At 48.8% G+C, this 27,263-nt stretch overlaps 1 protein-coding gene across 2 annotated transcripts in view; it reads left to right on the top strand.

The window, feature by feature from the left end:
* Nucleotides 1-27,263, top strand: part of PLCG2 (phospholipase C gamma 2) — a 142,841-nt gene that overhangs the window by 77,153 nt on the left and 38,425 nt on the right. For both annotated transcript variants that reach the window (XM_074370361.1, XM_074370362.1), the window contains 15 exons: nt 1,788-1,889; nt 2,737-2,855; nt 4,506-4,591; nt 5,721-5,841; nt 6,299-6,467; nt 9,648-9,752; nt 10,763-10,852; nt 11,457-11,632; nt 12,410-12,610; nt 13,522-13,641; nt 17,741-17,921; nt 19,306-19,377; nt 22,674-22,783; nt 25,691-25,787; nt 27,121-27,187. In XM_074370361.1, coding sequence (XP_074226462.1) covers nt 1,788-1,889; nt 2,737-2,855; nt 4,506-4,591; nt 5,721-5,841; nt 6,299-6,467; nt 9,648-9,752; nt 10,763-10,852; nt 11,457-11,632; nt 12,410-12,610; nt 13,522-13,641; nt 17,741-17,921; nt 19,306-19,377; nt 22,674-22,783; nt 25,691-25,787; nt 27,121-27,187 — 1,816 coding nt within the window. The remainder of the gene's footprint in view (nt 1-1,787; nt 1,890-2,736; nt 2,856-4,505; nt 4,592-5,720; nt 5,842-6,298; nt 6,468-9,647; nt 9,753-10,762; nt 10,853-11,456; nt 11,633-12,409; nt 12,611-13,521; nt 13,642-17,740; nt 17,922-19,305; nt 19,378-22,673; nt 22,784-25,690; nt 25,788-27,120; nt 27,188-27,263) is intronic.

Genomic DNA, 27,263 nt, shown 5'->3' with positions numbered 1-27,263 from the left:
AAATGAGCCACTGCGTGAAAAGGTTTATTCGCACAGAGCCCGGCGTGCAGTCCGTGCCCATCGACTGCCGTCGAGTCAGCCTTATTAGTCCTCTCTTCACGACTCATCATTTTCATTATTACAGTTGCCAAACAGAGTACCCACACTAAGTAGATACATTTTTTAACCCCCAGAATATTCATATTTTAAACTTTCAGCAGAAGATTTCTTATTCACAGCCAGCCTAGTTCCCAGTTATATCAGCTAAGTCCCCAGGCTTTTTTGGGGTTGGGGGAGGTAAGTAGGTTTATTTATTTTTGATTTTTTTTTTTTTTTTTTTTTTTTTTAGAAATGGAGGTACTGAGAATTGAACCCAGGACCTCATGCATGCTAAGCATGCGCTCTACCACTGAGCTATACCCTCCCCGCCAAGTCCCCATGCTTTTTATTTGAAAGCTTTGTCGGAGGAGGAAGCAGGAAGCTTCTGGCCTTTTGGAGGCATCTCGGCTTAGCAAGATGTTTGCATTAAGCATCCTACAATTTGAGTTTCATGTTTTAGTATTCAAAGCTTGTAACACCCCTCATTCCAGTGAACTGGCTGCTCCCCAGGCTCCTGGCTACTGGGTGTCCTTATCCATGTAGATTTGCAAGAATGACAGCAAGGCTCATTGTTGATCCGCACTCACCTCATTTGTATCTGCCCTCAGGCTTTTCCTTCTCTCAGACATCCTGGTCTGATCCTTCTCATCCAGCCATACACGCATCTGGTAGCACATGTGCCTTTAAAATATCTGGAACCCAGAAAACATGAGTCAAAATTGAATCTGTGGGTCACTGTCATCCTTTTGTCTGAGTATTTGGGGTTCCAGGGTTGGGAGAGGAAAACAGTAAAGTTACTTTAGATTATTCTTTTTTCTAAGGGGCTTTTGAATTTCTAAGACTGTGCAGAAGCTGCTTTTGAACCGGGCATGCATCTTTCAGGTGTTATTGGTGTCTGAGCAGTGTTGCTGGGCTGGTCTTGACTGATTCTGTGTCAGTTTTCCAAAGTTTAGTTATTTGGGACCCCAGTTCTCCTACGTACTAGCTGTGTGAAGTTGGGGTCTTCATGTGATCTTCTGAGCTTCTGTTTTCTTGTCTCTAAAATGACAAGGACAGTGTTAGACCTGTGGAGTTGTCTGAACTAAATGAGTTGTCACCTAACAGTGACGATTGTTCACAAAAGCTTGTGATTTGAGCACTTTTTGTATACCGAGTGCCATGTTAAGTGCATAACATTATTTCATCCAGGTCCTCACAGCCTCTGTGGGTCGATATCATAATTCTCATGTAACGGAGAAGGAGGCATAGAGAAAGTCTGTAACTTGTCCAGGGTCAGCCAGGCGAGTGACCCCTGCGGTCTGATGTAATTGTGCCCCCCTCCCCGACCCCCATCACTTCCTCGTGCTAACACACGTAGAGAACTAGCTTGGAGCAGGAGAAACTGCGCCTGTGGGCCAACTCTGGCCCACAGCTTGTTTTTATAAATGAAGTTTTATTTACAAATGCAATCACGGCCACCTGTGTGCCTGTTGTCTGTGGCTCCTTTTGCACTACAACAGCAGAATTGAGTGGTTGTGGCCCAAAGCCAAAAATATTTGCTCTCTGGTCCTTTAGAGAGAATGTTTGCTGCCCGTAGGGGTGAGGGCTTGATCACACGTGCGTCCAGAATATGTCCGTGGTTCGGTCTTTGATTGAAGCTGGACCCTGAGAGATGAAGAATTTTGCCAGTCCTCTTTCTGATGATGTCTTGTTCTCTTTATCCTTCTAAGGAGCTTTGGGCTCAGGATCTGAACAAAGTCCGTGAGCGGATGACGAAGTTTATCGACGACACAATGAGAGAAACTGCTGAGCCCTTCTTGTTTGTGGATGAGGTGAGTGGGCTCGGCGTCCTGCTGTTGCGGCTTTTTGATTCACGTCTGAAGTGTGTTTTCTGGTTCTCTTCCCTTAGAGGGCCTTGTGGTTAGACTGCCCCCAGGCTGGCTCAGTTCTCGAGAGCTGATTCTCTTCCAGGTTCTGAACCATCACTGTCTTCATTTTTCTCATCCTTCTCTGTTGGACCATGTGGGGGTCTTTGCTTTTGCCACTAGAGGGCGCATGCTGCCCAGGGAGTGGCTAATTTTTACAAGCACAGCAACGGAATTCAGAGGTTTATGGGGCACCTGCAAGGTGTGGAAATGCGTACATTTGGCCCTGTGTGAGGCAGCAGGGACTCAGGGGGAACTGGGCAGCTCCTGTCCCATGGTAGGTTGTTCCTAGAAAGCAGAGTGTTACCCCAGTGTCACTCAATCTTCTGATTTTTTTTTTTTTTTGAGGGGGTCAGGAATAGGAATATAAAATTTCCTGCTTTCTACGTATTATGATACTGGTAATGTCCTATTTCTCACGTTGGTTGGGTGGTGAATATTCTCAAATATTCACGGCATTAGTAGGCCTTAAAACTCACATATGGGAAGCGTGTACTGCTGTGGCATCAGATATTTGAGGATATACATTAAAAAGGAAAATACTGTATAGATTAGTGAAACACGTGTCAGTACAGCCTTTTGCATTCCAAGTTTTCTGCATTGAAAACTTGGGTAACTGAGGTCTGGGGACCATCTGGTGAATATTCACGTATCAGAGCTACCATCTCCCAGTGTTGGCACAGACCAGGAAGAACCAGGCACCACTGTCCCTGTCATCATGATGATTCCGTCTTTGTGTTTGTGACGCCCCTAGTTCCTCACGTACCTGTTTTCACGGGAGAACAGCATTTGGGATGAGAAGTATGACGTCGTGGACATGCAGGACATGAACAACCCCTTGTCTCATTACTGGATCTCCTCGTCACATAACACGTGAGTTTCACCGTGAGCCGGCGGTGGGTCAGGCAGGTGAAGGGTGATACCATGGGCATTCCATTGTGCTGGGCAGAGGGCAGGGCCTCACTGATCAGACTGAAATATACAAAAGCTTCTGGCAGGCATGAGGGAATGCATCTCTCTTTCCTGGTTGGTATTGCAAAAATAATCTTTTTTTCTGTGGCCCTAAAAAGCCAGTTGGCAAAGCTGGTTTGCATGGTTTGGGCATCTCCTAGTAGCCACAGCAAAGCAATGGAATTAGTTTTTGGACTGATATTTACTAAATTTTTACCCTGTGCCAGGCCCTGTGCTCACTGGGTGCTAGGGATATAGTAGTGAGAATGACAGGGCAGCCCCTGTCCTCATGTGATTGGAGGGAAAAGGTCTCCTTTGAGTCTTAATGGTGAACAGGAGTTGGTGAGAGAAGAACAGGTGGTGAGGCGAGGAGGAGGGTTTCAGACAGAAGAACAGCATGTGCAAAGGTCCAGGGGCAGGCGGAACTGAGAGGGGTCTAGTAAGACTAGACAATAGAATCTGGGAGGGTGAGTGGCAGGAGAGGAGACCAGGAGGGTCAGCTTGAGTGGAATCTTTGAAGTCACAGCAAGAGCAGTGGCTGTGGAGCCACTGATGACTTTTAGGCCAACAGCGTGACAATCAAATTTACATCTCTGGTAGATCGCCCTGAGTGCAAAACAGAGTAGGCTGGAAGGGAGAGATGGATGTTACAGTCAAGTTCAAATATTCAATCTCCTTTGTAAGTTGAGAAGGTAAAGGCCTTGGGTCCTGGACATCCAGAGAGCTGTAGATTTGGTACTTTTCCAAGTGTGTCATTCCAGGCAGGAGTCGGAGAGAAGGCTTTTAAGTTCATCTCCAGGCATTTGGGAAGGTACATTCTTTTCCAAATTGGCAAATTGGCTTCATGGTTATCTCTAATGCACTGCATCCATTGGTTTAAGAGTTTGTCTTAGAATGGTGAATTCTGCCAACCCTGAAGACAGCTGAGGAACATAAACTCTTTTTTTTTTCTTAAGTTGAAGTATAGCCAGTTACCATGTGTCAGTTTCTGGTGTACAGCATAATGTCCCTGTCATGCATATATATACATATATTCTTTTTCATTAAAGGTTTTTACAAGATGTTGAATACATAAACTCTTAAAGGAGGAATGTGGTAAGGAGGAGAGTGATAAAAATATGCATTTTTATGTCCATTTTGGTGGACTTAGTTCATACTGTAGTTGAGGTCCATCCATTCTGTGCTTGGCATGGGGCCCTGATTTCCAAATGTTGGTCTCTGCCCTGTTGAGACTGAGATCCTAGTGGGCAGCCATGTGGGTCATTAATTTATCACCATACGTCAGTCTGATTCCTGACACCCTTTGACCAAGTTTGTCTGGAAAGAACGTGCGGCCTCCACCCCACACTTGGACAGCTGGGGTGGTTATCCTTCCCATCCTGTGATGTGGCTTGAGTCTCAGACTCATGACTGCTGTAGCCGTGTGATGCATCTGTCCAGCCCAGATCCTAACTGGGGGTCTTTCTAGACAGGAAGGACTCAGGACTTTGGGGGCTTGGGCTGAGAAGTTCCCCAAGGACATCCTGAGGTGCAGGGCTGCCCTGACATGGCCACTTGCCTCCTTTCCTTCAGGTACCTTACGGGTGACCAGCTGCGGAGCGAGTCGTCCACCGAGGCGTACATCCGCTGCCTGCGGATGGGCTGCCGCTGCATCGAGCGTGAGTATCTCTTTCCTGGTGGAGGGCATGCTCAGAGTGAGTTGAGACCAGCCACGTCTGGGGTAAACGGTGTGGCCACCAATAGCCAGGGCCTTTCCCCAGAAGAAGGTGTCCTCAGGAGAGGGAGTGGTGTCCATCTGGGCTAGGTTGGAGCCACAAACCCTGGGGCAATGGTTTTGTTGTCTAGAAAGTGTCCAGGTACAGTGGAGGGCCTGGGAGGCCAGTACGAAAGATGGTCTCACTATCCTTCTGTCCTCCCTCGACTTCTTTCTGGGCTGTTTTTAGAGGAAGGCAGATGCCCTGTGGGTTTTAGTCACTGGTCCGGCCACAAATCCCACCCTGACTGTTTTGTCCCCAGTTACTCACAGCTGCCCTGACACGGGTGATTCCAGACACCTGGACGTGGCCTGGAGCCAGTACCTCCTCCCGTCTCCTCCCCTCTCATACCTGGCCAGAGGCTCAGAGGTGTACTGGGCTGAGAAAAGGCACAAACCACTGATTGAGGCTGCAGTTTTACGAAAAACATTCATCACAGTATCAAACTTTAATGTCAGTTATTCCTGCAGACAGTTGCCTAATTTATACTTTTTCCCCCATAGGAAAAAGCAAAAGTGAAAAAATTAAGCTTGGAACTGTCAGCTGCTGTTACCTTTGGGGGTTAAAAATATAGGGTTTGTTCACCTTCTCTATAACCTAGTTCTGTCTGAGTACTTTACTGTGAATCTTTAACAATAAATTTCTCATTGTTCCATACTCTTTCCAGCACCAGGAAAAGCAAGCCAAGGTTTAGACAAATCAAATCAGAAGATAAAACAGATTATACATCTCTTTTTAAGAAAGAAATGTTTAAACTAGTTCCTTCTGGGCAAACATATTGCATTACAAAGGGACCTTTAATTAAACAACCAAAATCTTCCCGTAACCCCACAGGTAACGCATGTACACAGGTAACACGTGTCTTCAGGTTGGTGGCCCCGGAGGGTGACAAGTCCCCATGTCCTAGTAGCTGAGCCAGCTGGGGGGGCAGGGATGGTGACACGGCTGTCACCTGGGCAGCGTGTTGGCCGTCGGTGGACGAGGGAGGTGGAGCCTGCCGGGCAGGTGCTGAGGCTGCACGTTTCCCCGTCAGTGGACTGCTGGGATGGGCCGGACGGGAAACCTATCATCTACCACGGCTGGACGCGGACCACCAAGATCAAGTTTGATGACGTCGTGCAGGCCATCAAAGACCATGCCTTTGTCACCTCGAGGTTGGTGGAGCTGATTTTCTGGGGAAGGCAGCTGCTGGGTGGACAGACAGACACATAGACACACAGATGGACCCCACATAGACACTCACACACAGGGATATAGCTCCACATACAGACACCCCCAGCCACAGACTCACCCTCACACCCCCATAGACACACACACAGCCACCCGCCCCAGACACCACCCCCAGATACACACACAGACACCCTCCCTTCCCCCTCATCACACAGACACACAGACAGCCCCCTCCCCCAACCTTGGCGCCATCTTGGCCAAAGTCACTGCCAAGTCCTCGGCTGAGTGTTGGCGCCCCCTCCAGGCCACACGTGCAGCCCCCCCACCCCCACCCCCGCCGCCGGTTTTTGAGCTGGGAGGAGGCTGGCACTGGAAAACCCTGTGTCTGGGTGGGTGGCCTCTGCCCTTGCTGAGCGCCCCCCCCCCCCCCGCCTCCTGCAGCTTCCCGGTGATCCTGTCCATCGAGGAGCACTGCTGTGTGGAGCAGCAGCGCCACATGGCCAGGGTGTTCAAGGAGGTGTTTGGCGACCTGCTGCTGACCAAGCCCACGGAGGCCAGTGCCGACCAGCTGCCCTCGCCCAGCCAGCTGCGAGAGAAGATCATCATCAAGGTGGGGCCCGGGGGCCATCATTCACGCGGGGGGGTCGGCGGCTCAGCGCACAGACTCTGGTCCTGCTACCCGGGCTCCCGCCATTCTCGCTAACTTTGCTCCTGACCCTGGGCAAGGTCATTTAATCTCCTGATGCCTCTGTGTCCTCACTGTCTGGGGCTTCCTGACAGAACCCACGTTGTGAGAGTAATGTGAAAGGATGTGTGCAGAGGGCTTGGAACTGTGCCTGTCCTGTAACAGGTGCTAAGTCTTCACTCACTATCACCCGTTCGTTTTCTTGGCCAGCCCTCACCCTGTCTCTCTCTGGGTCAGGCCCTTGTAAGGGGCTGGGGGTGTTCCAATGATCCACGCTCTGTTCTTGCCCTGGAGAGCCCCCACTCTAGTGTGAGAGGGTGACTAGGGGTGGACAGTTGCCCCAAGGGCTGCAGGCACCATGGGGTGAAGGGGGTGTCAGGGGCTGTGGGGAGGGAGGACTGATAGCTATACCATGGATGCCACGGAGCAGGGTGCTGTTTGGGCACGTGTATTACAAGGATCAAGAGACCAGGTGGATGACATCTTAAAGCATGTGAGTTCAAGCCTCGTGTGAGGGAGAGTGTTCTAGGAGCTTGGAGCATGGTCCACGAGGTTGTCCAGGGACCTGGGATCCTCTCCAATTGTTCTGCAGTTTCCTAGGGAAAGGGTTTTCAGATGGGGTTCTGCAGACCCCCCAAAAATCCACGGATAGAATTCAGGGCATAGTGGCATGTGAACTTTGGACAAAAATGCTGCCTCTTTATTTTTATTAACATGTAAGTAAAACTTAACATTTCCTTTTATTGTGAGTATTGGCAGTAAGCCACTTGAGGCTCTGTCACCAGCAGGAATCGTGAATATTTTCATGTCATGTTTATGGTTGTTGCAGATATCTCAAAATAACGAGTGCTTGTCACTCCTTTGCAATTGTGGTGATTCTTAGATTTGCCTCTAGATCGTATGTAAGGTGTTAACAAAGCAGCACATCTATTAGTATGTTGCAAGTATTTCTTTTTTTACTATCTTAGTAATTGTATTTCAGTATAATTGGTTTCTCTGATAATTTTGTGCATTATAAACATTTTTCTGCAAAAGGGGTCCACAGTCTTCTGCAGACTTCAAAGGGGGTCCATGGCCCCAAACTGGTGAAGGCTCTTCCCTGGGGCTGCATCCTTGTGTGTGGTTGATGCTGGGCCGCAGGCATGCTGAGCTCCAGCCTGCAGAAGGGGGATGTGAGGGTGTCCAGGGCGAGCGATTCCTGGCTGGCAAGTGGGACATCAGTTGGATGGTCCTGGTCTGTCCTGTTCCGTGCATGAGAACTTAGTCACATGACCACAACACCTGCAGGGGGGCTGACTGTGAATTCTCCAGCTGGGCAGTTATTGGCAGAAGGAGCCACATGGATTTCAGTGACAACTAGCAGGTTCTCAGGAAGAAGGATGGACAGGGGTTTACTAGGCAGAGAAGGGGGAATGCCCTTCGGGTTGGGGGAGTCACCTCCATAAGGGTAGGGTGGTGTGAACATGTGATAGATCCCCTACATTGTCACTGGGCCACCAGGATACGTTGGGGACATTCCCTACATGCCAGAAAGTCACCGTCAGGTGGGGAGATAGACCCCTCAAGAGAGAAGCACCAAATGGTGAAGAGGCTTTGGCCGAGGCCCATCCAGAGGGGAGGATGCTGGTGCCTTCGGGGACCAAAGTGCCAGCATAATTGGAGGATCTGGCTAAGATTCTAGGGCACTTTTCACTGAGATGCCCAGGAAAGCGAAGGGTGCCTGGCAGGGGAGGGTCCATGGCTTCTCAGGTTTGGTCACTGATTCTTCAGGGGACCTCACTGCATCTGTCTGTTCCCAGTTCACCTGTGGTGTCCCTCTGTTTCCGTTAGGACTGCTCTCTGCGTGTCCCCAGGGATTTCCCAGCTCTTGTTTTAAGGTGTGAAGGCTCATTTTCGAGCATCCATTGCCCCACCTGTGGTACTTCGTGGCTCACCCCTTTCAATTTCAGGCACAGGGGGTGGAAATACATTTGTGACACAGTCATTGTGTGCTGCCCACTGGGCTAGGCAGGGGCATGAATGGTTTTCAGTCTCATCACAGCCTTGCAGGATGGATCATCTCAGGCCCCTAGCCCACTTGACAGATGTGGACACTGAGGTCTAGAGGTTGATTCAGCTGAGGTTACACAATTAGTTCCTGCCAAAGGTATAATTCAGGGCTGTTCAAAATGGAACATTTATGTCATGCTTCACTGTTTACAGGTATTTTGCATACCTGTTGGCATACGGGGCCCAGGAGGGGCTGTCATTACTCCCATTTTTACAGGGGAAGTTACTGAGACTGATTGTCATGAGCTCAAGGCCACACAGCTAGTAGGGTGGTGATGGGCCCTGAATTCAAGCCCAGGTCTGACTCCTGATCCTGAGTTCCTCCCAGCAGGTCGCCACAGCTGGGACTTATAAATGTGGGCCTAAGTGCGTGGTTATTACTCAACTCGGGTGGACAACATTGTTGTCATGATCTTCTTAGTCTTGCAGATGAGACATGTGAGGTTCAGAGACGTGTGGCCACCTGCCCAGGGTTGCACAGCTGGTAAAGTAGTCGCAGTGCTGTTTGCACCCAGGTCTTCTACATCTGCATCCCTCTGTGCCTCCCACTGCCCTTCACAGCCTTAGCCCCCTGGGCCGCCTGTGATCTTGCCTTTCCCTCTGGGTGCCAGAGCAGGCGGAGGCATCATTGATTCACCGAATATTTATTGGGCACTTACTATCTGCTGAGCTAGCATAGGAGATTCAATGGGAAACAGAACAAAGTCCCTGCCCTCGTGGGGCTTCTGTTCTAGCAGGGAAGATGGACAGAAGACAGATACATAGATACACATAGAGCTAAGGATATGAAAATTAACTCAAGCAGCTAACGACTGACAGGATTGGGAAGGGGTAACGTGGGCTATTTTTAGATCTAGTCGTTAAGAGAAGCTCCTCTGAGGAGGTGACCCTGTGTGCAGAACTGAATGTAGTGAGAGAAGCCAGGCAGAGAGAACAGACAGTGCAAAGGCCCTGAGGTAGGATGATGCAAGTAGATGCTTGGCTGATATGGATGAATGTTTTCTGGCTCAAAGACCCTTGGGTCTCAGGGAGACTGGCTGTGTGTTTTTCCCTCAGCATAAGAAGCTGGGTCCCCGCGGCGACGTGGATGTCAACATGGAGGACAAGAAGGATGAGCACAAGCAGCAGGGTGAACTGTACATGTGGGATTCCATCGACCAGGTGGGTCTTCCCCCTCTTCTCAGAGCCTTGAATGCCCTGGGGCCTGCTGGAAGAGCTCCGAGAGCATTCCTGTCTTACTCCCATTTGGTGCCAAGCGAATTTGTCATTTTAATAAAGCTTTTCTTTTGTATTATTAATGTTTTATTCTCAAATAACTTTATAGTCAATGCAGCATACTTATATATTCACACACACACAAGTACAGAGAATTCTCACACACTCTTCATCCACCTTCCCCAGATAGTAACATCCTCTGTACCCAGAGTGTAATGATCATAACCAGGAAATGAACTTTGGGTGCAATACTACTGACTAGTTAATGGGACCTTATTCCACTTTCACAGGTTCGTCCACTAATGCCCTTTTTCTGATCCAGGATCTGATCCAGGATGCAACAATACAATTATTTGTGCTAAATCCTTAGTGTCCTCTGATCTGGGACAGTTCCATCAGAAACATTACTTTTTGATGAGAGTGTGGCAATTTGGCACTTCTCCTATTCCTTACCTTAACATGGAAATCCATTTGAATATATTTTTATGTGTCTATTTTTATAGCCTAGAAATAAACATTAAATATGGTTAAAGTTCAAATAAAGAATGAAACCATAATTAAATGTTGAAGAAAGGGTCTCTAGACACACTGGCTGAGAAATCCTGAAAGTCTTCAAAAATAAATGAAATAGTAAAGGACAGTCATGAGGACACAAGATAATCCCATCATTCGAAACAGGCTTCAAATTAAGTAAATATGAAATACAAATTTGATATTATGTTGTACCTACCCTTAGACACAGTGAATAAAAAGGCCCTGAAAATGTCAAAAGAACCCCCAAATAAATAGACATTTTAAAAGAAAAGTTTCAAAGGGGATTGGATTCCATGAAACCACTAAGTGGATACAACAGTGGGAAAGGTGAGTCCCCAGTGAATGCCAGGTGGGGGCCCTGAGGCCCAGAGTTGATGGGGAAGGTCCTTTGGGGTTGAGCTAATGCTGGTTTCGTTTTCTAGAAATGGACTCGGCACTACTGTGCCATTGCTGATGCCAAGCTGTCCTTCAGCGATGACATTGAACAGAATGTGGAGGACGAACTGCCCCCGGTAGGTGGAGACCCCTTATGCTACCTCCTCTCATCCTGTGGCTGGCAGGCCTGGACATGCTTAGCCCCAGGAGCTGCCTCTTTGGGTACCAAGGCCTGCCTGGCTCTTCTCTGATTGGCTCGCTGGCTCAGGCACTTAACCAATGAGGTTCAAGGGTCTTCCCTGCACTCTGAATGGCTTGATTGGCCTGTGCTCCCTGGGGAAGATGCAGACATTTGGATGCTCTGTGCAGCCCCACCCACTGGTCTGGTTCCTGGCTTTGCTGCCCTCTCCCCACAGGCTGCTGGCCATGGTTGGCACTGTTTCTTGAGTATAGCCCCCAGGGCGTATGGCTCTCAGACTTACCGCGCAGTAGAGTTGAAGGCTATACTGAGGATCCCTAATCCTAGTCCCAGGACTCCAGCAGCTCACCACCAACGGGGGCTGTCAAGGGTGGGTGGCAGGCAGGGAGGCTGGCTTCACAGACCTCGAGAGGTGAGGACAGGCTAAGGCCAGCCTCAGTCTGTTGTCCAGTCCCCGAATCAGCCTACACAGTGGGACCAGTATGGTGATACTGGGGTTCTGGTCCAGTTGTTCAGAAACCCCTCCTCTCTTTGTGGCCCAGGACATACCCCCCACAGAGCTGCATTTTGGGGAGAAGTGGTTCCACAAGAAGGTGGAGAAGAGGACGAGTGCGGAGAAGCTGCTGCAGGAATATTGCGCCGAGATGGGGGGCAAGGATGGGACCTTCTTGGTGCGGGAGAGCGAGACCTACCCCAATGACTACACCCTGTCCTTCTGGTAATGCCCCTTGCCCAGGGCACGCCTGCCTTCCCCTCGCAGCTGACTCAATGAGGGGCTGTGTGGCAAGCAGTGTCAGCTCAGGCCAGACTGGGGTGGGGCTGAACCAGAGCTCAGACTTCACTGAGTGAGCTGTGTGGGGTGGGACTCAGGTGAGGACTCAGGTGAGGCCCCAAAACCTTAGTAATCAAGATTAATGATACTTTAGTGCAATATTTAAAATTGTAAAGCAGCCTGACAGAGCTGTGGTGAGGAGACAGTGAGCTTGCTCATTCATTCACTCATTCACTCACTCATATATGCATTCATTCATTAAAAGATATTGATTGGGTGCTTGCTCTGTGCTCGGCACAGTGATCTAGCAGGGACCAGACAGACAGGGACCCTGTCCTGATGGAGATTAGAGTCTAGTGAGAGAGATGAAAAAGGAAGAATGCAAACGATACATAATTCTAGTTGTGACAAGTGCAATGAGAAACATGCAGAATGTTATGAAAGCCTGGAAGAGAGGGATCTAGTCTAACATTGGGGGTGGTCAGGGAAGACTTCCTGAAAGAAGTGGTGTTTAAGTTGAAGCCCGAAGGATAAAAATTACAGTATTAACAACATACAAATAATAGTGATCGCAGACACCTGTACAATGTGTACTATGTACCAGGCAGCATTCCAGGCATGTTCTGTGTGTCCTGTATGAACCCGCCTGTGTTCTCTGTCACCCTGGGCATGGGAAGGCCAGCCTGCCTGGCCTGGCCACTGATGTGATCCCTCTCCGCACAGGCGGTCGGGCCGCGTCCAGCATTGCCGGATCCGCTCCACTATGGAGGGCGGGACCATGAAGTACTACCTGACTGACAACCTCATGTTCACCAGCATCTACGCCCTCATCCAGCACTACCGGGAGACACACCTGCGCTGTGCCGAGTTCGAGCTCCGGCTGACTGACCCCGTGCCCAACCCCAACCCCCACGAGTCTAAGCCGTACGTGTGCCTGGGAGCTGGGGGCGCCACCCCAGGGGCGTGGTGGGGGGCAGACGCCCACGCGGATGGGGTTCAGCACTGGAAATGCCAGCCTTGAGAGTGTGCTGGGGCGCAGATGTCCAGGATGCTCCTCACCCCGGCGCACTGGGGTCTCTCAGAGTTCCCCGGGGTGGCCAGTGTCCGAGTACCTCCTGCCTGTTTCTTATGCCCTATCTTCCCTTTCCTCTCCCTCCCTTTCTTCTACTTTACCTTCGTAGCCCTAAGGTCTTGGATTTTGATTTTTCAGAGGGCTAATTTCGCCCGGTGTTACCTTGCTGCTTGTCGGAGCTCATTTCTGTTGGTCTGAAACCAAAAGATAGTTGTAAAGTGAATGTTAGTTATGCCTTGCCAAGGGTTAAGTAGTTCTGAAAAGAAAATAACTTTTAAGTAGAGGCTGCTGAAATGCACATTTCTGAGGAATCTGTGCAGCTATGACGATTGTAGTTTTCACTTTCCTTGTCTGTATTCAAATGGACTGCCTTAGAAACTGCTATTTCACATCTTTAGAAACAACCAGAATCCCTTTCAACCCTCTTCCCTGAGTTCTCTGCCTCCAGTTTTCTGAGACAGAGCAGTGACTGGGCCACCCTCTGATGCTTGGGTCATTGGCAGGAGTGGGAGTAAAGATAAAAGTTGACTTATTCTCTTGTGCTCAAGGCAGACCCTCTACAAGAGCGCTTGACTCAAGCTGTGTCTGGGTGGTCTATTAAAAAATTGCTGTCTTCAGAGGTGTTTTTGGAGGGGGAGGCCCCCTGTAATTTCCGTGGTGGTTTCTGGGGCCTATTTCAGGCATCCTGGGAACCCACTCTTTCCCCCTTCACTGCCAGTCTCAGCGGTCTCTCCCTTGGCTGTTTCCCGGCCTTGTGCTGCAGGTGGTACTACGATGGACTGAGTCGTGGAGAAGCAGAGGACATGCTGATGAGGGTTCCCCGGGACGGGGCCTTCCTGATCCGGAAGCGGGAAGGTACTGACTCCTATGCCATCACCTTCAGGTAAGCGCGTGGGCTGGAGCCCATCACCTGTTCTCCAGAGACTGCTTGGGAAGGGCAGGTGTGAAGAACGAAGGGGGACCTGCTGGTGGAGGCTGAGCTCAGTGTCCTCTCCCCAGGGTGTCAACCACGATGACGACAATAATAGTAATAGCAAAAGTAGTGCTCCCTAATGTGCGCTTCAGCGTGCCAGGCACTGGTCTGTGTTCTCGAGAGTAAAGTGTTCTGTATCTACTCATTTCACCTTCCATCAACTCTCTGGGGGTCAGCATGACCATGACCCCTGTTTTTCAAAGGAGGAAACTGAGGCCCAGAGAGATTAAATGACTTGCTGAAACACACAGCCAGTAAGTGGTGGAGCTGGAATTCCGTCCTAGGCAGCCCTGGCAACTCAGATGGGTGATGTTCGAGATCTTGTGTCCTCCCTTTAACAGCTCATACCCCACTGCCAGTGGAAGGCCATGTGGACCAACCACCTCCAGGACTGTGGTTCTTAAATTTTACCCCAAGACACCTGATCCCTCCAATTTTCACCTGCAACAATGTGGAAAGGGGTTCAGACCCAGTTCATCATACTGACCCTCCATCTCCCCATTCCCAGGGTTTCCCTGCATATTCTTTTTTCTCCCCCCGTTTAAAAATAATTGAAATATAGTTGATTTACAGTGTTCCTGCATATTCTTGATGGTGGTTATAGAATGCTGACTACCATGTATTCAGGTCTTAACTAATGTTCCAGGTGCTGGGCTGCTTTCAGGGCCTCTCCTGATCACGTCCTTCACTGTCGCCCAAGACGGGCAGATCCAGCTATTGCCAGCAAGGAAATGGAGGCCCAGAGAGGTTCAGTGACCTCTCTGGGGCCACAGAGCCCCATTCAGCCCTGAGTCAGAATCTCAAGCTCAGTCCTGTCCATGTCCAACGCCTGTCCTCTTCACTGTGAGGTCTAAGCCAGAGGCTCATGGGCCAAATCGGGCCTGTGGGTGTTTTGCTCAGTCTGTATGGTGATGTTAAAACCCGAGATGTTTTTGGCAGGAGGTTATAGCCCAGTGGTGGAGTGTCTGCTTAGCATGCACAGGGTCCTGGGTTCAATCCCCAGCATGTCCATTAAATACATAAATAACTAAACCTAATTACATGCTGCCCCCCCTAAAAGCAAAAAAATTTTAAAAATAAATAAAATCTGAAAAGTTCTACTGGGAAGTTCAGATTGCTTCTTAGGAAAAATGGGAGGTGATGGAAGCTCTGGGCCCATGGTTCCGTGTGGTGGCGGTGGTTACCTACTGCACAGTAGGGGTCCTCATATGCTCCTGCCCTTTTGCCCTGGCCCACTCCCCTTGGCTACCATGCCAGGCTGCCCCTCTGGGCAATTGGGTTTGCCCCCTTCTCTCTCCTTAGCCCTGAGGTACTTTCTTAGGGGTGGTGGTGGTGATGGTCATTACCACTGCTACGTACTGAGGACCTACTGTGTGCCAGCTCCTCCCAGCATGGCTCTTTTGTACTGCCAACAGGGTTCTTGGCATTGATGTCTTTGCTCTTTTTCCCCAAAGCTCTTAGTGGTGCCTCTTCCCCCTGGATAGGAGTTAGGCGTGTTTAAGTGAGCCTCTGCTGTTCCAGGAACTGGGCTGGATGCTGGGGGTCACGTTGTGCTATAGTGTGTCATCAGTCAGGTTGCTTTTTGGTGCAAGTGACAGAAGCCAAACTCAACAGCCGAAATAAAAGGTGAGGATTTACTGGCTACAGGCTGAGGTGCTCAAGAGGTGAAGCTGGTCTCCCACACGCTTGGATGCAAGCCTCATCTGCGACCCTCAGGAGACTAACTCTGAGCATGTTGGTGTGATGCTCCTTTGGCTTTGGTCTTGGCTGGCTTTTCCTTCGGGTGCCAGGACAGTGTCCAGCAGAGAGGTTGAGTCCTGTAGGTCCTCCCACTGGCCCCTGCTTGAGCCAGGTCGCTTGATTCTGATTGGGCTCCCTTCACTGGAAGCATATGGATGAAGGATAGAGGGGCTCCCAGATTGATGCTCAACTTACATACGTTCACCATGTTCTGTTTGTAAATCTGTCCTCCCCATGAGACTGGAGGCACCCTGAGAGCTAGAGGTTTTAAGTTTTAGGAATCAGTAAATGTTTGATAAGCACCTACTATGTGTCAGGCCTAGAAATACAGGTGTGATTAAAAACAGCCCAGCCCTGCTCTCATGAGGCCAGCGGTCTGATGGGGATGAGCTATGTCATCAAATGACTCACAAGTGACTCCCGTCCCTCCTTCCTCCTTCCCCCCACATATATTTGTGGGGTACCAAGTGCCATTCTAGGCTCAGGGAATGTATACTGAACTTCTGGATAGATTTCCACAGGAGGGAAGCATTGCTTTCAGATCCATTCAAAGAGATGATGTTGTTGTCTGGGTGTGATTGGTAGGAGGTGTCCTTCGATGGGACACGGGGCTTCTTAGCAAAGCTGCGACCTCAGGTGTTACCACCCAGTGTCTTGTAGCAACATAACTCCAGGAGGCTGGAAAGCTCAACTCATACTGTTCCTGCCTCCCCTTTTGATTCTTCTGTCTCTCAGGGAAGCCCATTTTGGCTTGGTTGGTTATATCTTCCCAACCATCCACTTATCAAGGACCTTCTGGGTGCTGGACACATTGCAAATGGCTCACCCTGGATTACCTAGTGGATAGCAGTCCTGACACCCACGGACAGGAACTGTGAGTCTCCTGCTCTGTGGATGAGGAGACCGAGGCTCTGTGAGGTTACTGGGGAAGGAGCCAGAACCTGACCCACTCCCTTAACCTCAACACCCCAGAGCCTCCCTGTCCTTGGGAGCTTTTTTATATAGTTTGATGATTAATTTTTAATTCAAATATATATTCTCCTTATAAAAAAATTGAGACATTGCAGTGAAGGCTAAAGCTTCCTATAGTCCTTCCCAGCTCAGTCCTTGTTTTGGTAGAAAGTGCACAGTTTTCCAACTGGTGTCTCCCTCAAGACTTTAAATTTTTTACAAACATATGTATGTACCTGTAGAAAATCCGTAGTTCTGTTTTGCTAGTGGTATTCTGTTCCATTTTTGAAAAATACAAATGAGATCATATTGTAGTTCTACTTTGAAACTTATTTTTCTACTCAGCAGTATTTTTCTTTTTCTAAAATAAATATTTAATAACATATCAGTGTACATAAACTACTGAAGCAGAAGTCTTCTAGCATTTTTTTTTACAGGACTTTTTGAAGAAATAGCTTAACAGGATGTATTTTTTAAAACAATAAAAAATATCTGCAAGGTGTAACATTTTTAAAAGAGAAGTAGGTTCCCCGTAGTAACTATGCTGTTACGGTTTTAAAGATGCCCTTGGCTGTAAAGTTAGGGTCAAAACTTGTTTTCCCACATATTTCTATTCTTACTGATGAAAGCTAATAAGACAGGATTCTATTCCGTTTTGGATTTTTTTCTGCCTCCTGTTTCAAACAGGAGAGGAAATAAAAGATTTGTTTTCCCATTTGGAAAAAAATTCCATTGTTGCACTCGCTGGACCATTAAAGATAAAATTTAAGGATTTTGAGCATCAAGTCCCAGAGTTCTAGAGTAGAGATGGGTAAACGTTTTCGATAAAGGATCAGAGGATAAATAAGTATTTTAGGCCTTGCAGGTCCAATGGTCTGTGTTGCAGCTGCTCAGCTCTGCCGTTGGAGAGTGAAGCACACGGCCACAGGCAGTACAGAAACGGATGAACATTGCTGTGTTTCAATAAAACTTTATTTATAAAAGCAGGAGGGGGGCTGGACATCGTCTGTGGGCCATAGTTTGCTGACCCTGACCTGGACACTAGGATGTTCCCCAAGTCAAGTCCTGTAGTTGGGGAGGAGGGGAAGGGCCAGAGGAGCTGGCTGGGGAGTCACTCCGCAGTGCCTCTTCTGAGGCGCAGGGTTTTCCGTATCTGTTTTGCAAAGACACACAGCACTGTATTCCATGGGAGGGCTGGACTCAGTTTATTTATCTGGTCCCTGGGATGGATGACTGGGTTGTTCCTACTTGGCGGGGCTTATAAGGCTGTCCGCTGGCCGCCTGGATCTCGCGTGTCAGCCCCGTGTGTCCCCCGCAGGGCCAGGGGCAAGGTGAAGCACTGCCGCATCAACCGGGACGGCCGGCACTTCGTGCTGGGCACCTCCGCCTACTTCGAGAGCCTCGTGGAGCTGGTCAGCTACTACGAGAAGCATGCGCTGTACCGGAAGATGAGGCTGCGCTACCCCGTGACCCCCGAGCTCCTGGAGCGGTATAACATGGTAGGTGGCCACTCACTCGTGATCTGGTGGGGTATCTTGTCCAAGGTTACCATTCATCTGTTGGTTCATTCAGCAAACCTTTATTGAGCACATATATGTGTCCCGCATGGCTCAAAATTGCACATAGTGGACTAAGACCCTCCCCTCATGCTCTTAAAGTCTAGTATAGGGGAGACAGGTAATAAATGAGATAAATTAAAAATATGCAGAGCACGTGTCTGATGGTGGGTGATATGTGCTACCGAGAAAAACACACTGAGCAGGTGGACAGGTGGGTGCAGGATGATGGGGAGGGGGCTGCAGTTCTCTCAGGTGTTCTGGAAGATTTTGGTGAAAAGGAAACATGTGGGCAGACACCAGAAGCAGGGAAGGAGAGAGCCTGCAGCTCTGAGGAGGAAGAAAGAACAGCAAGTGCAAAGGTCCTGAGGTGCAAGCGTGCCTGGAGACACAGAGAGGAAGCCGGTGTGGCTGGAACTGCATGAGCTAGGGTGTGACTAGGACTAAATGAGGCTGGAACTGCATGGTGGAGGGCCACTGTCAGACATGGGCTTGGGTTCTGAGCCATCAGAGGGTTCTGAGCAGGGAAGAGAGCTGATCTAGTTACGACATCTCAGTTCCTATCAGATGGATTCATTAACTTACTGAAGAGATTTATTGTGCACCAGCCATGTGCTGGGAACTGTTGGAGATACTGGGAGTGCAGTGAAACATCTGTCCTTGGGAAATTTAGGTTCTAGAAAGGGGAGCTGGGTGACACACAGTCACATAAATAAGATGCCTTCAGACAGGGTGAGTTACAATGAAGAAAATAAAAGAGGATGGTGTGCTAGGGGGCGGGCCCTACGTTAGAAGAGGTTAGAGAGGCTGAGGAAGGTCTCTGGCAGAGGGTGAGAACAGGGAACCCAGGGGACCTGTGAAGGAAGCCAGTTGTAGGTGGGGGAGCAGGCGTGGCACCAGCCCTGGTGTAACTCTGAGGACAGAAATGTGGCCGGTGGGGCTGAAGCCCAACGAGAAAGGCAGAGGTAGGGCAGATCTGTGTGTGCTGGAGAACGTTTACCCACTGCTCTGCGGAAAGAAGCCCTGGTTTGTGGCATTTGCCAATTTCTGTGGTGCACGTACTTCTACGGTAGCGTTTCAAGCTGCCGACATTGAATGTGGGCTTGTGATTTTACAGAGGAGCACAGCGCCTGGCACATGGTGGAGCAGCACTGGGGGCCTCTGTCATTTTGGGGAACTTCTTAACAGCTTCTTCCTGTCTCTACCGTGAGGTGAATAAACTGTGAGGTTTCAGCTCCTCTACTGGAGGGCAGGAAACCACGAGGATGCCTAGAATTCGTATTTTAAGTAAGGACAGCTCCACTTACTTTTCTTCATTCTTTTCCAGGAAAGAGATGTCAACTCCCTCTATGACGTCAGCAGAATGTATGTGGACCCCAGTGAAATCAATCCTTCCATGGTACAGTGCCAACCCCAATTCCTACTGTTACCTAGTCCACTAGATTGACGTGGAGTCTACCCCCCAGTCATCACTGGGCGAAGGAACATTCTGGAAAACTTGTCCAAAAAGTTTTTTAAAATTAATTATTATTATTTTTTGTGAAGAAATTATGATTGACAGCATGACATCTGGTTTCAGGGGAGAGGTTAATAGAAATCCATCCAAATGTGATGGTACCTTGCTAAAATTTTGAGGTTTGATGAACCACCTTTGGGCCAAACAGCTTCTAATTAAAAGTCTTTCAGATGTTTCTTGCTCTCTGACTGAGCCGGTGGTGTTTATAAATTCTGTTTGGTTCAGTGACCTATTCGCAGTGCGAACGCTATCTCACATTCCCACCCTGGCTCTCCTGCAATTTCATGCAGGTAGGGCTGGATTTTACTCTTAGCCTGCAGCTCCTGGTTTCATCTCAAATTTAGTCGGAGCCTGCCGAGGAAGAACGGTGGCGAATTTTCTGTTTGGGGGGGCCGTCTGCTACACGATTCAGGTACTGTTCTCACTTAGGAAGGGGCCCTGCTGGTGGGCTTCTGGAAGTCCAGAGAGAACTTTTTTAACTTAAAATCCTTGGCCAATGCAAGTCCCTTTCAGCAAGAAATGAAGTCTTGAAAACTTGGGAACCGTGTGCGAAATGCATCGGGACTTAACTGAATAGCAGAAAGTTTTATTAGCAGTGAGATGCTTTGGTTATGAAAATACCGTGGCCTTGTGTCAGCTAGATGTCGGGATGGTGGAGGCCGTGGTAAACTGAGGACTCTGCCCATCTCAAGGGCAGCTGCCCCCTCATTAGCAGTCGATGGTTGCCTTTCCAGAGAGCAGGTCAGGTCTTTTGATTTCTCAAGACAAGGCAGTGATCTGGATGTTTGATGTGAAATCTCCCCATTTTTAAATCCTGGCAACTAAACCAAGTTGTAGAGAACGTCTTCTCACACTAAGTAAGCCAAGTAAAACGTGCCTGCATGCGGGATTAGATCTCAAACTGCCAGTCTGTGGTGGGTGCCTCAGGATAAAATTACTACTTTTATTGTGGTTGAAAAAATGATGTAAGAAAGTAAAAAGGAAAAACACTTTGAAAATAAGAAAAATAATCAGCTCTGGTCTCACCGTCTTAACACTATAGCTTTGTGCATTTTGGGGTGTTCTGTCCCTTCTGGGCTTTGTCCACCTGGAGATGTACTGTATCGTCACCACCAGCACCTGGCAATTTTATTTTGCTTTGTTCACTTGCTGCTTGGCTGTGGGTGAGTTTCTCCATTGCAGAACTTCTTGATGACCATTTTGGTTAAACTGGTAGGCCAAGTAATTTACATGAAGTACATGGATTGGAAGTGTAACGTGAAAAAAAGAATGTTTTTAATGCTGTAGAATATTCTAGGTGACTGTGTCCATTTAGCTATGTCCCCAGCAATGGCCATTTAGTTGTTTCTAGCGTTTGCTCTTCAAGTTAACACTAAAATGAGCTTCTTCACGTGTGAGGCTTGGTATCTTTCGCTTTATGTCTTTGGATGAGTTCTCAGAACAGGAGTGATTAGATCAGTAATAATTGCTAACATAGTGACAGCCGCACAGCAAGCATGGTTCTCAGCACTTGGTTTGTCCTCATAACAGCCCCATGTGTTAGGTACTATTTCTATGCCCATTGTACAGATGAGGAAACTGAGGTACATAGAGGTTGAATAATTGCTAAAGAAGGTGTGGAGCTGGGATTTGGATGTTCCCAGGCATGTGCTCTTAGCCACTTTGCTGTGCTGCAGGCCTACTTGGCCATCCCATGGGTGGCTCATTTCTCTAGTTCCTGAGGGACCTGACATGAGGCTCTCTCCTGCCATCTGTCAGGCTCTGTGTGGAAGCCATTCTATGGCATCCCCACTGCCCTGGATGTACATTCCTCGTGCCTGTGAAGTCTGGTAGTGACCTGTGGCGTCTCATGGAGAAAGATGTGGCTCTGGACCTTGTGTCCACTCTTGAAGCAGGATGTACAGGTAGAACTGGCTCTGTTTGCAGGTGGGGATGAGGGGTCAAGGGTAAAAGCTCTGATTAGCCTCTGGTTGGAAGTTCCCATGGCAAAGCTTGTAGAACCCAGACTGCTTCTTAGGGAACATTACGAACTATCGCAGTAACGCCCATTAATTGATTCTTCCTGCGCTCAGCCACTTACCAGTTAGTTGACTTTGGGCAAAGGTACTTCATGTCTCTGTACCTCAATGTCCTCATTTGTAAAATGGACATACTACTACTACCTGTTAGGGTTGTTGTGAGGATTAAAGGAGATACTATTATAGACAAAAGGCCTAGAACAGGGTTTTGACTCTAGTAAGCACTTAAGAAATGCTAGTGGGAAACCTGCCTTGGACCTCATTTTTTCTGCATGCCAGCCTGTGCATAATTTTTATCATTACATGCATTATTTCATTTAATAGACTCAACAGCCCTGTAAAGTATATAATGTTTTAGTTCCCATTTCACAGATGGGGAAACTGAGGCTGAGAGGGCCTCAAGATTATATAGTTAGTAAGGAGCAGAGTGAGGATTTGAACCCCCATGTCTGACTCCACAGCCCCATGCTCTGAGGAGCAGTTTAATGGACTTCTTGTAAAACCCCTCTTCTCATTTCCTTGAGTGGGCGGGGGTGAAGGGGAAGCTGGTGATCTAAACAGGTTGACAGTTTCAGAGGTTTCTGTATTCATATTTGCTTGCTGTGTGGTTGTTCACTTTTCCATGCATTCATGCCTGGCAAATAGCCGGCATTAAAGCAGATTCACTGAAGAGAAACTTTGTCCTAAAGTTCTGTCTTGTTTCTGCCAGTGCAGAGACCACCTTTTAATGAATTTCATGGACGAGTGCCTCAGTTACTCTTGCACAGTGTCGGTGTCCTGCAGGAGTCTAGTTAGGGGACCAATGGCCTAGGGGAAGTTACTGGTGAGGCTTGAGGATGGCCAGAGACGGTGATGAGCTTGAACTTCTGGGAGGGCTATTGAACATGGGCACTGAGGACTTCAGAGGTGGTGATCGTGGCTTAGTATGAAATATCCTTTATTTGTTGAGAAAATCCTAGGCTCTGACAGAGCCCAGTCCCCATCCCCACTCCCCGGCTCCCTCACTCGCAATGCCAGCCCTTCACCAGCAGATGGCACTGTAACCTCAGGCTAAAGCCTCCCTCTCTACTGAGAAGAACCAAAAATGTGCCAGAAAATGCAGCCGCCTCCCTCTGCTTGTGTTGCCTGGCCTGACCTTTTCCTTCTTGTTTTCCCTGAAAGCCTCAGAGAACCGTGAAAGCTCTGTATGACTACAAAGCCAAACGCAGCGATGAGCTGAGCTTCTGCCGTGGCGCCCTCATTCACAACGTCTCCAAGGAGCCCGGGGGCTGGTAAGACTGAGGCGGGCTGGGCCCCTGGGTAGATGAACTTGACCTGTCCCTTTTTGGTGGTGAGACTCGAGTGCTGGTTGAGCTCTGACCCTCTTATCTGCTGCTCTGGGCTGGCTCTGACCTGTCAAACTTTCTCTGGGAAGGTGACTTCATGCAGGCTCTGTTTGGAAAAGTGGATAAACAGCAATAATAGTTATTATATCATTTATTATACCATCACATCATATTATATATCATTTTAATGACAGTAGCAGCTGCCATTTCTTGAGGTCTTACTGTGTGCCAAGCACTATGCTCATTGCTTTCATACATTATCTAATCAAATCCTTATTACAACCCTGCAGAGTTTGGACTGTGATTATCCCCACTCTATAGATGCAGTGAATGAGGCTTTCCAAGGTCTGGCTTCTACATGACACAGGTTCTTCCCATTATGCCAGCCTTTGCATTATTTTAAATTCAAATTCTTATGCCATTGCTTAGTCCTGTGTCATGTGCAGTGGCCCCATCTTGGATTGAAGAGGGTACATTTTTAGGCTAAAGGCACCTAGGTGTGTGAGGGTTGAGTACCTCTTCCCCTTTTTCACCTGAGAGGAAAAATTGCCCATCCTTAGGTCCCTCAGCAGGTGGTTTCGTGGCATGATTCCTACCTTAGAGCAGTAAGGACTTGTTCATAACCATGAGCACTGGCAGAGCCTCAAGCACCTCACAAAACTGGCATTTCTTCCCCTCGCAAGATAGCTGGACCTGACTTAGAAAGCTGAATAGCAGCTCACATGGAGCAATGTAAGCACTGATTTAAGCACTTCATTTGAAATAATTCATTTAACCCACATAATGACCCTATAAGGTAGGTTCTGTTCATACCTGCATTTTACAGATGAGGACACCGAGACACAGAGAAGTGCAGTAACTTGTCAAGGGCCACACAGCACGCTGGAGATTTGAGTCTTCTAAACTCAAGAGCTCACACTTTACCTCACTCATGTGTTAGAGCCAGAGGTTTTCAAAGTTTTGTGTATGTGTGTGTGTTTTTAATTTGGAAAACCCCCTCTTTCCAACCCCATTCTTACCTGGATCCCCAGAGGATCTTGTCTCGAGATGAATTAAGAGACTGGCATAAGTGCCTTTAGTGAGGCACTCTGGGTAAACCTTATGCCCAGCTGAGGTCCTCTCATTTTTTTATTCTCTCTCTGGTGACAGTAGTGCCACTGCCTGCCTTGGACCACATTTTTTTTGCATCCTTCCAGACTGGGGATAATTTTGATTCAAACTAAGATGCATTTGAGAGTGAAGGAGATGCAATGTTAATTATTACACCTGGACCATAGGTATAAACCACTCAGTTCTGGGCAAATGGTCCATACAGTCACTCTGAATACAGCCAGACTCTGCTGGAGATGGGTCTGGAGAAATGAAGATGAAAAGAGTGTGAAATGGGCTCCCAACTGGTAGTTCTGTGTTTCCACCAGGCTGTGGGACAGTCAGCCCTTACTCTGCTTATTCAGGTCCATAAACATTAGTTAAGTGCCCCCGAGTACAGATTTGATTAAGACTGAGAAGGGTCTCACATAGAGGGGAAGACAGATGTATGACTGTAAGTTAAATATAAGATGCGGACTGCTCTGACAGCTGTGGAGACAGATGCTGAGGAGCACAGAGGAAAAGTACTCAGCCTAGGTGGCAGTCAGGGAAGGCTCCCTGGAAGAGGAAGGCCCCAGCTGAGTCGTAAATGGTTAGTAGGAGCAAGCTGGCTATGAAAGGCCTGGACTAAGGCATAGAAGCCAGGCAGCATGGCAGAGCTGCATGGGGAGAGGGTGCCGCAGGTGGTCTAGAATGAAAGTCACGTTCCAGTCACAGAGGCAGGAGTCGAGGTCCAAGACTCCCTGGGTCAGCGCATGCCGGGCTCTGACTGCCAGACTAAACAATCTAGGCTTGATTTTGAAGGCCTTGGGAGCGGTCAGTATGGTGGGGTTGGAGGTGCATTCTGAAAAGAGCCCTCGGCTGCAGAAAGAGGCCCAGAAGAGGGGCTAGAAGGAGGAGCCCGCGTGTCCAGGCTCTGGACTTGGGGGAGCACCTTGCGGGTGCCACCAGTTAGACTGAGTGAAGACACAGACATAGACTGATTACTCGTGTTACTAGCGCTGCTACCAGTAGGAATGTCCGGGGGCACTGTTTCAGCTGAAGAACAAGAACTACCACTGTTGAGCGCTTAGTATGTACCAGGCACTACTCAGAGCTCGCAGCATGTGTTAGCTCATACAGTCCCCGTGAAATCCTCTGAGAGGAGCCTGGGACTGTCCCCACTTATGGATGGAGTGTCTGAGGCACAGAGCACTTAACGTAGGTGGTGGTGGAGCTGGACTTTGAATCCAGGCTCTCTTGCCCCAGAACCTTCCATATCCGGTCCTTGTCTCTAAATTCACAGCCCTCCTTAAAAGGGGGTGGGGCCTGCTCTAGAGCAGAGCTTTCATCTTGTACGGCTTCTGATGTTCACTTAAAGCAGGGGAACTTTTTATTTTTATTTATTTGAGGGGAGGAGGTAATTACATTTATTTATTTTTAGAGGAGGTACTGGGGATCGAACCCAGGACCTTGTGCATCCTGAGCATGCACTCTACCATTTGAGTTATACCCTCCCAACCAAGCAGGGAAACTTTTGACTCTTGGTGGCTTCAACCAAACACTAGGATCGTGGTAAGGGGAGGACATGACCCCAGCAGTCACAGCTGATTAAAAAAAAGCAGGGATCCTTTTGCTATGCTCTGGTCATAGCTAATGAATGGCCACCTCATCCCACTTGGCCACTCGCCATCCTCCGCCACCCCAGCAGCTGGGAGCTGATGAGCAGTAATGATGATGCACCCCGCTCTCCCGGGGCCCTCTGATGCCCCCATGTCCACATAGGTGGAAAGGAGACTACGGAACCAGAATCCAGCAGTACTTCCCGTCCAATTACGTCGAGGACATTTCGACAGCTGACGTGGAGGAGCTGGAAAAGCAGGTGAGTCTCCATCATTTGTCACAGGGAGGGACTTGCTGATCTACTCTGCGGGGTCCACTGCGCCATCCTAGTGGACAAATCTTACCCGCAGTGCTGTGTGGTCCCCACCAAGCTCCACAACAGGGACAACAGAGTGACGGGGAAATTGGGACTGTCCCCTGAGTTGTTGTGGGTGAAAGTCACTGCGACAGGCCAGTCATGTTTTAATCAGGTTGTGCTGGGCTGGAAGGCTTTGCATATGCAGGAGAATTCTCTCTGGAGGGAAAATGGCCAAATGGGGAATTTGTCCTTTGCTTAAAGTGGCTTACAAATGAAACACATTTAGTTTACCCAGCCAGACATCCAGAACGTGCTTAGGGTGAGTCAGCAAGCCAGCCCAAGTGGAAGGTGACTTGAGGCCCTCCCAGTGACACTGCAAACCTGGTTTCTGTCCCCCACTGCCTCTTGCTGTGAAGGCTCAAAGAGCAGCTACTTTCAGTATGACAGCAGTGCACTAATGCTGCAATTCTAGACCTTCTTCTTAGGGAGCTGGGGCAATCTGGGAGGGCTGCATGGAGGAACGGGGCGTTTGGGTGTTAAATAAGTCAGATTCTAACAAGCAAGAGATCAGCAGAAGGGAGGCCCAGCCTAAGCAAAGGTGTGGTTGTGGGAACGTGGTTTTGTTCATCGTGCTCAACCCGAGGCAGAGACGTGACCCCTCTTGCTGTGTCTGTCCCTCGTTGCCCTCACCCATACAGTTAGCGTTAGCCCGGTGAAGGAGTGGGGCAGTGCAAACAGTGGGCAGATGCACAGTTCTGGCCGCTTTCCTGAGACCAAGATAATCCCCATTTTACCTGGACCTGGGATGGTTCCAATGTGCAGCGGGAGGAAGAGCTGGAAGGCTGACCAGGGCCCAGGAAACCTCAAGGCCAGATTTCAGAGCATACATAGTTTTGCTCCCGTAGGACACAGGGAGCTACAGAAGGTTCTTCAGCTGGGCTTTAAAGGGAGGCCAGACAGTCTCATTTCATAACAAGACCAGAAGAAAGGGTCTAGGATGTTTTTTGAAACCAGATCCGCGGAAACGCTTCAAAATCTGTTCTAGAATTCACAGGCACATTTTTACAGATTGGAAAATGAAATGCTGAACCTGCCGGCACCTGCTCGCTGCTGGGTCCCCACCAGCAACATGCTTCATTATTTAGCTCTCTCCCCGTGGACGTAGCCTGTAACAAAAATGCATTTTAAACAGTTCCACAGGCAGTGTCTCTGCTAAACGGTGTGCTTTGGAAATTGGTTATCTTTTTATTATTCTCGGTAAGACTCACGTGAGTTATGTCTTGTTTCTTCACAGATTATTGAAGACAATCCCTTAGGGTCTCTTTGCAGAGGAATACTGGATCTCAACACCTATAATGTTGGTATGTACACACGTGGTCTCAGCCCTGATTCCCACCTGAACCTCCGACTGCATGGCCTCAGAACGGCCCCAGGCAG

This window comes from Camelus bactrianus, chromosome 9, assembly GCF_048773025.1.
Source record: "Camelus bactrianus isolate YW-2024 breed Bactrian camel chromosome 9, ASM4877302v1, whole genome shotgun sequence".
Lineage (NCBI taxonomy): Eukaryota > Metazoa > Chordata > Mammalia > Artiodactyla > Camelidae > Camelus > Camelus bactrianus.
This window is presented reverse-complemented; position numbering and strand designations above follow the sequence as displayed.